The sequence below is a fragment of the Microtus oregoni genome, unplaced genomic scaffold (genome assembly GCF_018167655.1).
Source record: "Microtus oregoni isolate MIOR12 unplaced genomic scaffold, Mior012 000002F_ref0000024, whole genome shotgun sequence".
NCBI lineage: Eukaryota > Metazoa > Chordata > Mammalia > Rodentia > Cricetidae > Microtus > Microtus oregoni.
This window is the reverse complement of record NW_024543061.1, coordinates 28452994-28465782: the sequence shown is the minus strand read 5'-3', so window position 1 is coordinate 28465782 and position 12789 is coordinate 28452994. Positions and strand designations below refer to the sequence as shown.

Below are 12789 nucleotides of genomic sequence, written 5' to 3'. Positions count from 1 at the left end.
TGGGAGGATGTCCAACAGCAGTCCTCTATCTTCCTCTGAGTCACTGTTTACTTAGTGTGACCGTGCTGTATACATTGCCCATCCATTGGCCATCTTGCTAGTAGCTGTCTTCATCATGAGATGGCTGGAGTGGGACCATCTTGCCTTTGTTAAAATAGTTCTCATTCTATTTACTGTGGCTCTAATGGACAGAAATAGCAGTGCTGGCCATCTGAATATTCCAAAGAAAAGATCAAAGACAAGAACAAGTTTATCAGAGAATCGTGAAGACCGAAAAAGAAATGTTGCTAGTTTTCTTATCACACCTCAGACTTTGAGAGTTCTAGTCCTGCTCACAGTGCACTGACTTGGGAGGACGGTGAATTCGAGGGTGGCCAGCTAGATCTGAAAAGGTGCTCCAAGCAGTCAGGATGAATGCCAGAAAGCACCAAGTCTCTATGGCAACTTCAGCAAGAGATCTCCTGGGACCAGTGCCACCACAGCTCACTATAGGTAAGGGATGAAGTCAGAGAGCCTGAATAAGACTGGACTAAAACTGTAAACACCAGCGGATGGGCTGGGCTTGCACACACAGGAAATGGAAGTGCCCAGAGGACTTGGAGCATCTCCTGGGCATCGTAGCATATCTCAACACAAGTACAACGTCTGTTATATTTTAAAGCTTCATAAATAAGTGAAATAGATTACAATAGTAGCAAAAATGAGAGTGAATGATATTAATGTGAAGTATTTCATTATACAGGGAAAGGCATAAGATTAATAAAATAAGAATGCGTATTGAAGTCCAATGATCAGCTGGGGGGAAAAGACTGATGATGGAGAGACACCCACAATAGATAGCTCTGTTTTTAAAGGCGAACGGTGTTTGCTGAAATATCAGGAGGTACTTGATCAAACAAAAGAATGTAGAAGAGAAACAAAAGAACTGGCCTTTGCAGATAAATAGCAAGGCAACACAGACTTCATCCCAACTGTGCCGATATTTACATTAAACAGAAATTGACCGACATATTTTGACCAAATACCAAGGATGCCACACTAGAGAAAGCTGCAAGCGCCAACCTATCATTAACCGTGCTGAGTTTCCTGGACCGTTCATCCAGCTGCCTTTCTCTAGAGGGTGGACTGAGGACCGGCCTCAGTTGCCAAGGGTGGCACATCTGTGTCTTAGGGTTTCCCTTGCTGTGATGAAACACCATGACACAAAAGCACCGTGGGGAGGAAAGGGTTAATCTCCTCTGTGCATTCTCAGATCATACTGTATCACCATGGGAAAATCACAGGAGAAGGAGCCCAAGGAGGGAAGAAGGAGGCAGGAACTGAAGCAGAGGCCACAGAAGAAAGCGTCTTATGGCTAGCTCAGCCTGCTTTCTTATGCTCCTCAGGACCACCTGCCCAGGGCTGGCACTGCCTCCAGTGGGCTGGGCATTCTGACATGAATCAAGAAAATGCCCTTACAGACTTGCCTACAGTGTGGGAGCATTTTTCTCAATTGAGGCATTGAGGCGTCTCTTTCCAAATAATTCTAGGTATAAAAATAAAAGATAAAAAAAAACCAACCAGGATCTGGAACATTCTCAGAAGGTTGGGAGATCACATGCTGTCCTCCGAGGCTGCAGCATTTGAAGATGGCAAACCCAGAGAATGGAGCCCTGGGTATTTTATTTGCTGATGTCTTCCAGGCGAAAGTAAGTCACAGAGACAAGTGCAAAGCAGTGTGGGAAGGGACAAGAGAGCAGGGGTACCCAGAGGTTGAGGACATTGTTAGGGCAGTCTTCTACATACAATTCCGTATTCCAAGCAATGCATGGAATAAATAATAGCAATCGGCTAATGGAAAGAGTAGAAGATATGCATTGTGTAAACATTAAGCATAAAACTTGGAATGGCTATATTAATATTACACAAAGTGGACTTCCAAACAAAAACTGTTTACTGGATAAAGTCCAAAGACCATTTTGTCAAGGTCAAGCTACCGATGAAGAAGAAAGCAGAGGGGAAGTTAGACAGTGTTGCCAGCTGAACCACAATGAAGACTCAGGAATTGGCAGTTGTGGACACGACTCGGGTCAGCGTGCAGGAAGAGCTAAAAAACAGCAAAGGTGTCTCTCAGACGAGAAGGGTGAAGGGTTTAACAGCAGTAACCAGCTTTTCTGTTTTATGAAGCTAAGAAGCAAGTGTTTGCCAAGCTCAAAGTAAATAGAGGAAAAGAAGTAAAAACGCTGAGAATTTTAAAAGAAGCAACTGATAAACGTTTGATAAGATTGTTTTTTGCGAGAGAACACATAACTTACAAATATGATCAGTATGAAAAAAGATCTTGCTATAGAGATAAGAGAAAGCAAGGGGATATTGTCCTTTCTAGAAATAAATTCGGTAACAGATTGGACAAGCTCTTCTCGAGCAAGCGCTTCACCAACCCTCAGTGGGTGCCTGAAAAACCCACGATCTCGGGCGTTGTAAGCAGTTATTAGTGTTCACTTTAGAACTGGGTGGTGCCAGGATAACAGCAGAAGGTCTTGACGGGGGTCTCCTTGTCACACTGCAGCCGCAGCCCACCTGGGAATGCTGAGAGCGTTGCTGAGTGATGAACGGTCACATGTGTTTACTCTGTAAGTGAGGCCCCAGAGCTAACAGCTATGAAGCAGCTGAGAAGCGCCCAGTACCCCAGGCGCGCCTTCACAGGGAGCTGCTACATTGGCAGTACAGACCTCATGTTGAGTTATTTATGTGTGGGGGAGGTTATTTTAACAAAATTTATGATGGGCAGAGCGTAACTCCGAGGAGGATTTCCCAGTGGAGATATAGGAAGTGCGTCCTGGTGCGCTGTTCCTTCAGGGCTTACGTCAGCATACATCAAAACACCACAGCAAGACTACGACCCCAGAAAGTCATCCGCAAGTCCACAGGGGATTCTTCCCAAGACCACCGGGCAGCCCACCCTTCTGCTATACGCATGGATTCGCTAGACGCTAAAATAGCAATAGATGAGTAAACAGTGCACGGAAGCTGGACCCGCTCATCCAACAGCTGCCTGCGCCGCGCCAGTCCTTAAGTGTTGTGTTGCAAAAGAAACACGAGATGTGTGGCTTTGCAAACCCCCAGCTTCTAAGTGGGAACACTGGCCGACAGAGAAACCACCAAGGCAAACAGGACGTTTTAATAGCAGCCTCTTATGTAGGACACCCAGCCTCTCGTTTCCCAGGAAGTTAATGTTGCATGGTAATTGAATTTTCCAGAGAGGTCGTCATCCCACTCCTTAGATCTCTAAGACGACATAAGGACTCAACCCCCTGAGCAACAGCTGTCCCAGTGTCAGGACAGATCCACCATTCCCAGGCCGGTCTCTGCAGATTTCTAGACACTGTGGGGGCTTAGAGGAAGGTCAGGGAGTGGAGGAAGAGGCAACAAAGCAGGTGACCAGTTAAAAAAAGCCAGTGTATGAGAGACATTTCTAGAGACAAAGGGAGGAAGAGACAGACAGACAGAGAAAGAGAGAGAGAAATACAGAGAGAGAGAGAGAGATGCTGAGAGCAATAGCTTAAGAAAATCTTTGTAAAAGAAAAGAAATGGGCCTAGAAGAAAAAGTCCCCTGTTCCCATACTTTATTTGGCAGAAGAAGAATACAGTAAAGCCAAGGAACATTTTCCATGCCCCCAACATGCTATTTTTTAAACTTTCTTTTTTAAAGCTCGGTGTTAACGTAATATTCCAGCTTTAGTGCTACCAAGAATATTCCAAGCTTTACTAATCCATGACCAAAGTACAAGGTCACCTTTACTGTCCCGCTAGCATTTATTAAGTTTAAAGTGACGAGTTTCTTCGGAGATTTTCTAGCTTACACGCAGCCCAGCTTAGGCATATGTCCCTTCTATTGTGCTTTCTGGTCTCCCTATCCCTTCCCCCCTTCCACAGCCCTAACCCCCCGCATTGTACTGGGTTCATTTTTTTTTTCCTCCAACTTCCACATAGGATTGAACACATGCACTGTTTATCTTTCTGAAACTAGCTTGTTTCACCTACCATTATAATCTCTACTTTAGTCCATTTTCTGGGTCATGATATCCATTCTTTATGTTTGCATATATGCACCGCATCTTTTATGTACATGCATCTCTTGGTGGACATCTGGACTGGTTCCCTGTCCTGGACATCATGAATGGTGCAGCCGTAGCATGGCCGTGCACCTACCCCTGTCGCAGGCTGACTGGACTCCTTCAGGTGTTGCCTAGGAATGGAGCAGCTTTGTCACTGGCAGGCCTTTGCAGCTTTGAGAGAACTCTGTACTGATTTCCATGGTGGCTTCAGCAGTTAAAGTCCCACACCACTGAAGACCGGCTCCTCTTTCCCACATCCTCCCTGCATTCCTCATTTTCTTGGAGATAACCATTCTGTCTGTGGTGAGATGGAATCTCAGTGTAATGTCATTTTCCCCAGTGGCTGAGGGTGTTGGACGTTGTTTCGAGTATGTCTTGGCCTTCTGTGTTTCTCCGTTTGTAAAGTCATTTGCCTGTTGGTAGACTGAATTATTTGTTCTTTGGGTGTTTTGCTGTTACTGTTCTTTACAGATTCTGCATGTTCATCTCTTCTCCCACTCATAGGCTTTCTCTTTGGTCCATGGTTTCCTTTGCTGGGGAGATTTTTAGTTTAATACAACCTCATTAGCCAATTCTTGCTATTATTTCCTGAGATGCAGAAGCCCATTTCACACTGTCTCTGTTAGGCTTATGCTGAAGTTTTCGCCTCTTCCTCTGGTAATTTCAGAGTTTCAGGTACTACAATTAAGTCAGTGCCCCATTTGGGGTTGATTTATGTACCGGGAAAGGGGTAGGGATCATGTGGCATCCTTCTAACCCATTCCGACACCATTTGTGAAGAGGCCGTCTTCGGTCTCCAATGCATATTTAAGATTTATTTTCTTTTTAATTATATATAAGTGAGAGGGGCTATGTACACATGAATTCAGGCATCCTCAGAGGCTAGATGGGGACATTAGATTCCTATGAGCTGTTATATTATATAGTTATATTGTGAGCTGCCTGGTGTTAGAGCTGAGAAACTAAACTCCGAACTCTTAACCAGTGAGCCATTTCTATAGTCCTCCAATGTATGGGGGTTTTGTTGCTGTTTGTTTGTTTGTTTGTTTTAATACAGTCAAGAAATAGGTGACTGTAGCAATGAGGGTTTATTTCTGAATTTTCTAGTGTATTCTACTGGTCTATATGTATTTGTCACTGTGGCTCTGTAGTGTAGTTTGAGGTCAAGTATTGTAGTCTTCCAGCTTTGTTTTTTTGTTTTTGTTTTTTTGTTTGTTTGTTTTTTTGCTCAGTACTGCTTTAGACTCCCAGAATATTTCCTGCTTGTGTATTTTAGGATTGTATATTTACTTTTAACACCCAATCTAATTTTCAGAGAATAGTCTTCATCCCCATGGCTGCCCCTCCTCTCAGCTATTTTGAAGGATCCTGGGACTGCTATCTCTCAAAGCTCAGGAACAGACTCTGCTGCTGGGAACTCATGAACAAATGAGTTTGTCCTAATCCATAGGACAAAGCTCTGCCAGGTGACAACTGGTACTGAAAGACCCCCGGTGTGGGGAGACTCTCACTCAAGTCTCGGGATAACATGACCGCCCCCCCCCCCCCCCAGTAACTCCTGAGAGACGGTCCTTGCTGCAATCACACGAGGCTTTAATTGATGAGATGAGACGGGAACCACTGCACTGGGGCCAGGTGACCTGGAGAAGGGGTTTTTATAGGAAGAAACCACAGCCCAATAATCCGAAAGGGGCAGGGAGGGTGTCACAGAAAGTCACAAGGGGACAACTCCCTGCCTCTCAAGATCACTCAAGGTCATAATCAGCTAGTTCCTAAAATCACAAGGGGAAAACTCCCTGTTTCTCAAGATTACAATCTAACTTTATCTTCAGCTAGTTCCTGAAACACAGTCACTGAACCAGCTAATCCTAGGTTTTTGATTCTTCTCTTCCTGCTTGGATTTTTGGCTATTTTCTTCCTGCTGGGGAGGTCTGGATTTATCCAGGTCTTTCAGTACCTGTCCCATCCCTGCACCTCTGGTGGCCTTGTTGGGAAACACCATTCTTGTCTTTATCTATTTTACTAAAACATGCATTATTTTTCTATTTCTCATCAAAAAACCAAACAACACAGTTGAAATCATGCCTTTTGATGGACCATTGAGATATTGGATATGATGGAAAAAAAATCACAGCACAAAAAATGGCTAGGGCCAGTGACCAGGCCCCACTTCAGCCTGGCCTTCTTCCACATGGCCAAGTAAGGTCCCACTCTTTCCAAGATGACTGACGGTGGTACCTGCTCCTCCACCCACTTCACAGGAAGCTGTTGAATGTCTGTCAAATTCCAGCCACAAGACCTAGAAGAATAGCAGGGACCCAAACAGACCCGGTTTAGGAAAAGGTCAGGCTACAGGAGTTACTGATGCAGAGGGTCTCTCAAAGCCAGGAACCCAAGAAGACCAGTGCAGCTGAGGCTGGGGTAGTGGAAGCAGGCAAGGGAAAGAAGAGACTGGACAGGGAGGCAGTGGCCACACCTACAGGTGTGCACCACAAAGACAAGGGAGGCTCCTCGGGTACAGGGACTTGATTCGGGAGGGTCTTGAGCAGAGGCAAGAATGGTGTGATTTAATCTCCATTTTAAGAAGCCTCTGGCAACCTCACACAGAGTGAGTGGAAGTGGAGGGGCAGGTGTTATTCCAGAGGCCTTTGCAAGCAAGGTCAGATGGTGCTGCAGCCCCGGCGCTGTCTGGGTTGGGTGTGGATCCATTTCCAGATATTTTGCTGATGATTCAGGCAGAGGTCCAGATAGGTTTCCACTTCCTGAGGCTGCCTTGTGCGGCTGGGTTCTGATGGGGCAGCCAGATGTCCGCACTTTCCCTAAAGTTTGAGTGACATGGTGTTGAGTCGTCTACCTGAAAGCAGCAACAGCGGGGACTTGTGCCGGGCTCTTCCTGTGTGCCATTACAATGTTCCCCTCCCCCTTTCCCCAGCAAGCCTCCTGTCATATCCATTTTTATTCAGAATTGGTGTTTATCATTAGAATTTCTACCCGAACAATTGTTGGGATAAACAGCTGTGTTCCATTCATTGGCTCACCCATTCAAGAAAAAGCTTCCCAGTGCCCCTAATCATAGGACTCCAGGCTCCTATCTCACCCCTGGCACTGGCTAGTCATGAGGCCTTGAACAGGCTTCTGGGGCTTTTTGTGATTCAGGGTCGTAGCTGTGGAATTGAAGAGCCACCACAGGCTTGAGTGTGTGGGAACATCATACCGCCCGTCCTCAGCAGAGCCTGTCTGTGGAACTCTGAGCCGGGATGCGCAGAGGCAGCAGCTTCGGCTCCCAGTCTCTGCTCCCCTCTTGCCCTCTTTATCTCTGTGCTGCAGGGACAGCAGCACCCACACGGAGAGGTTATCAGGAGGCAAGATCGGCATCTGTGAGTGGGGTTAGCTTCTCATGTTCCCCCAGAATGTTAGTCTCTTCTGACCTGAAGGCTCTTTCTTCCTGATTTACCCTCTCACAGGTACAGGAATGGGGTTAGGGCTCAGAGGCTTTGGCATAGCGCGGTTCCACTGCAGAGCTAGGAACGTGAATGGGTTTCTTACCGTCCCGCGTGAGCAGTCTGCGAGACTCTGAGGCTCTGGATGCCACTCCAGCTCTCTCCCATCCTCTGTCTCACTTCCTCTTCCTTCCCCCACCGTCAGTCACCTTGCCCAAACAAAGGAACAGCACGCAGGTGTCAGCCACCAATCGCTCCTGCCTGATTGGGAAGTATAGATTCCATGTTCCTTTTTGCTCTCAAAGCTGACTGCGCGGTTTCCTTTGGCAGCGTTTGCTCGGATTCCTCCCAGCTGCATCTTAAGGTGGCCTCTTCTGGTTTCCCCTTCTTTCTCAGTGCTCATCCCTCCCTGGCTCACAGAAGCCATCTGTGCCTCCACCTGTGTGACTGTGTCCCGTTAGGAGCAGGAACATTTTAAGGTTGATTTCCAGTGTTGATAGAGAGCTTTGTCTGTGTTTCCAAAGAGGGACATCTTAAAAGCCAGGGGAGATCCTTGTGAAAGGGTCCTCCCGTTGATGAAGTCTAACTCATCCTTCCCTAGCCGCGACTGACTCCGGAAGGGTAATGCCGACTGGAGGGTTCGGGGAGCTATTGGAGCAACCCAGCATGTGCGCGGAAAGCAAACCGGTGCCTGTGCTGTGGGAGCTATTGGAGCAACCCAGCATGTGCGCGGAAAGCAAACCGGTGCCTGTGCTGTGGGAGCTATTGGAGCAACCCAGCATGTGCATGGAAAGCAAACCGGTGCCTGTGCTGTCAGCAGCAAGGAGAAATACTCTCATGAGACTAACAAGATACTTTTGGGTTTCAGGGAACAGATCCGACAAGGCCTAGAAGAACTGCAGAAAGTTCTGCCAGGAGGAGACACTTACATGCATGAAGGATTTGAAAGGGTAATTTCGGGACAATTTTCAACTCTTCAGTATAAAGCGTCACACTGGGCCCAGCACAGAGATGGCTGATGAGATAAAGCGTGTGTGTGTTAAGGGGACTAATAACGCCCAGAGATAAGAAAGCCCAGTTTCCCCCCATAAGCTCACTGACAACTGCCCTCAAATGCACTAAGGGAATGGATTTTTTCCTCCTTAACTGACACCCACAAATGGTTTGTTAGCCAGTACTTAGATGTCACTCAGGAACTGTGCCACACGCAAGTCCCTCAATTCCCAAAGTGTCTTTCGTGGCTGGCAACCACAATGGCAGAGATGGAATTTCAGTACCTTTGGCTTTAAGGAAATCTTTCCAAGACTCTGAGATCTCCACCCATGTCAACAGTTAGCTGACTCAAGGGTGAGAATCACTTTACCTGAATGTCAGCACTGTCACTTTGAGTGAAACCCCGGGCGAGTCACAGTAAGAATCAAGACAGCCCTGGCTGCAGACAAGCGACATCATGCCTCCATGCATGCTACCCGGGCTGGCCTCCATGCATGCAGCCGGGCTGGCCTCCATGCATGCAGCCGGGCTGGCCTCCATGCATGCAGCCGGGCTGGCCTCCATGCATGCTACCCGGGCTGGCCTCCATGCATGCAGCCGGGCTGGCAAGCAGCGTTGTAAGGCTAAAGTTCTAATGGCTTCTCCGTGTGTTTTTCAGGCCAGCGAGCAGATTTACTATGAAAACAGTCAAGGTAAGATTGTGACATAAAGTCACATGATGAAGGGTCTCATAGCTCAGCGTTTGCTTCGGAAAGGGAATTTTTACACGAAGTACATGTGTGACATGGTCCATAAATCCTGTACATTCATTTTATCAAAGAAGAAATAAGAACAAGTGCCTAGAAAGGTGGCGTTTATCAAATCAAACTCTGCCAGACTGTGCCAGGAAACATTATTTAAAAACGATTAAGATCCCATTACGGCTACAGTCTGCAATTCACATGAATAGTTTTGCATGATGAATTTATTAAATTAATAACTACTTGGATGGGCTAGTAAGGTCTTGAATTTTTGTGTCAGATTTAATTACCTTGTTTCTCTCTGAGCTCCTGTGGTTGAATCTGGTATTTAGATGAAGTTTGACTGAAACTTCCCTTAGCTTAAATATAAATGTCTAAAGTATTCTTACTAAGTCCTCAGAAAAGGACATCATCGTCACTCTGGCTGCTGTTGGTCTCCCTCGTGGAGAGCACTCCAGAATGTCACACCAATCTCTTCGATGAGATTCCGTGTAACTGTGGGGACTTTCCTCCTGATAGCCACTTCCTGTTTGACTGTAATTGAACTGCTGCACATAAGGTAGCCCCAAACTTGCCCAGAAAATCGATTGTAAGTGCTGTTCCTGGAAGTCTAAATAACATTGGAAGAATTCCAGTAGAATTTTGCCAACAGCTGTAATACTTCTGGTCAGCTTGCAAATTCTGATAAATATTATGTTTTGGCAAGTGTGGTGTATGTGGTCGGCTATGGCATTCAAGAAGGGCCACTACAGTCCAAGTGTGGAATTTGCCCCAGGCCTGGTGACCTTTGGCCACAGGAGCTGTTGGCAGTGACTGAGTGTTTCAGAGCCATGTCACCTGGTCAGCCTATATGTTGAGATGAGACCGAGAAATCCAGAAGTCTGACCATAAAAAGCTCATGTTAGAGTTGCCCCACACCCCAATACAAGACTGACGATTTTCATCGTGTTCATTTTCAGTGACTGAACTTAAAAAGAGATAAAATCTCAGGGATGTGTGGGTGTGTCCTGGGGGTACAGGACAAGTAAGAGGGTCTCTGTGGGGGTATTTTGGGGATACAGAATAAGCGAGAGGTCTCTGTGGGGGTGTTCTGAGGTACAGGATAAGTGTGGGGTCTCTGTGGGGGTGTCCTGGGGTACAGGATAAGTGAGGGGGTCTCTGCGGGGTGCCCTGGGGGTACAGGGTAAGCGAGGGATCTCTGTGGGGTGTCCTGGGGGTACAGGGTAAGCAAGAGGTCTCTATAGGGTGTCCTGGGGGTACAGGATAAGCGAAAGGTCTCTGTGGGGTGTCCTGGGGTCCAGGATAAACAAGGTCTCTGCTGTTTCTGAGCAGGATACAGGACAGCAAGTGTCATCATCGCACTGACGGACGGGGAGCTGCATGAAGATCTCTTCTTCTACTCAGAGCGGGAGGTGAGTAGCAGCCGCTGTGTCTCAGTGTGGAAACGGAAGCAGGCATGCAGCTCAGAGCTAGAGTGTGTAGTGTGTGCCTGGCATGTGTGGAGAGACCAGGTCTTCCTCTGTATTCAGACAAAACAACAGTCGTTCTTGGTAAAACCGGAATGGGACTGTCTCGAGTGTAAAAATAATCATAACACTTCATTTTTATGTGAATTTTCACGTCTCACACTTGATAAACACTTTTCTCCTTTCAAAAAAAGTCTATTGTGCCTTTACTGAAGGTAATGTATTACTTTAGCAGCTTACAAAGGGTCACACAAGAGTTTTAAACAGAAAGTGTTAGTACCAGTTTTCTTTCTTTCCCCTCAGATTTTCTACTGAAATGGAGAAAGAGCTTCTTGAGGTACATAAGAACCAGGTCACCAGGGTGACAGTCAGATTCTCAGTCCAGGCGGTGGTGGCGGTACATGCCTGGGAGGCAGAAGCAGGCGGAGCTCTGTGAGTTCGAGGCCAGCCTGATTGTAGAACAAGTTCCAGGACAGTCAGGGTTACACAGAGAAACCTTGTCTCTAAAAACAAACAAAACAAACAACAGCAACAACAACAAAACCGATTCAGGAAGCGAAGCTGAGCAGAGGGGTGGGACACTCTTTGCCATCTCCTGTTTTTCTCCTTCCCTCCCTTTTCTAAGATTTGTCTTCACTGTATCATTAAAAGGCTTAAAAATTTCATTTTCTGTGTATGAGGATTTTGCCTGCATGTATGTATTGCACTGTGTGTGTGTGTCTTGTGCCTGTGGAAGTCTGAAGAGGGTGCCAGATCCCAGCATTGGAGTTATGAATGGTTGTGAACAACCGTGTGAGTGTGGGTGCCAGAGGTGTTGAATCCCTGTGGAGCTGGAGTTGGTTGTGAGTTGTCTGATGTGGGTGCTGAGAATCAGTTTGGGGTCCTTTGGAAGAGCCTTGCACACTGGTGAGCCATCTTTATGGCCCTCTTTTCTTTTTCCTTAAGCTTTCAAAAATTATTCCCCAAGAGGATGAACTCTCAAGGCCTCACTCCCTAGCTGAGGAGATATTGGTGTTGATGGCTGTTTGGAGAAAAAGTTATTTTTCTTCAGAGGTGTGGTCACTGGTTGGTGACCTATGTCCCGGTGGATGAGCCCACAGATTCACTCAGGCCCAGGAGGAAATGCACACAGAAGGGAAAAGATACAAAGGGGGCGGGGGGGGGGGGAGACATCAATGGCAGCATTGCAGTCCCTGGGTCTTCTGACCTCTGTTTAGCTTAAACTGAACTCCATCCCCAAGTGTGAAGTAGTGTGTTTGTTCATGCTGAGTCTGGACTTGGCTACGCTCTAGAGACACACAAGAGAGTGAGGCACAGTTGCTGGGCTCTTCCATGAAATGCTTTCCTTTCTTCCTTCTCCCAGGAGCACATGCCTGGCATGGGAAACACAAGCTAACATGACAGATGCCCCGAGCATCTGGGGAGTAGTACATTTCTGTGTTCTAAACTTAACTATGTGACGGAATGCAAAATGGCTTATTTAGACACTATATAACCGCCACATAAAATAAAACCCCTAATAAGGAAAGAACTGGAATAAAGCAAAAGATGAGTGTGAGAGGCTCGAGGCAGACGTTAGCTGGAAGCAATTTTAGGTATGGCGCATACAGACTTGGAAAGTGCTCAGCATCCTGATGCCAGCACAAGAAAGCGTTCCCAGGGAAGATACAGTGCATGAATCCTCCCTTCTGCAGAACTCCCCAGAAAGCCCAGAGAGAGGAGAGGAGTCCTGGATTGATAGAGAGAGGCGAGGGCTAGCCTGTGTCTCAGGGGGTTCATTTCATTCTGAGTACAGCAGGAAATGTTCCCAACATAGAGAAGGAAAGTCATGCACTGTCCCCTCTAGAAGTCAGTGTGAGAAGCAGGTGGGTTGGCATCTCATAAGGGGAGAAGTTACAGTCAAATCAGTATGCGTGTATTGGGTACTGTATGCTTATTGTTCATATTTATTGAGCATCTGCTCCATGTGTTGAGGAGTTTCTGTGTTCTAGCCTGAAACCCAGGAAATATGGAAAACAAATATCAAAGCAAATCAAAATACCTTTAATATATT

At 46.6% G+C, this 12789-nt stretch overlaps 1 protein-coding gene across 1 annotated transcript in view; it reads left to right on the top strand.

Moving 5' to 3' along the window:
- The window catches only part of Antxr1 (ANTXR cell adhesion molecule 1), a 191321-nt gene that overhangs the window by 41692 nt on the left and 136840 nt on the right, over positions 1–12789 (top strand). The window contains exons 4-6 of the mRNA XM_041639405.1: positions 8406–8487; positions 9189–9222; positions 10603–10682. Of these exons, the coding sequence (XP_041495339.1) occupies positions 8406–8487; positions 9189–9222; positions 10603–10682 (196 nt within the window). The remainder of the gene's footprint in view (positions 1–8405; positions 8488–9188; positions 9223–10602; positions 10683–12789) is intronic.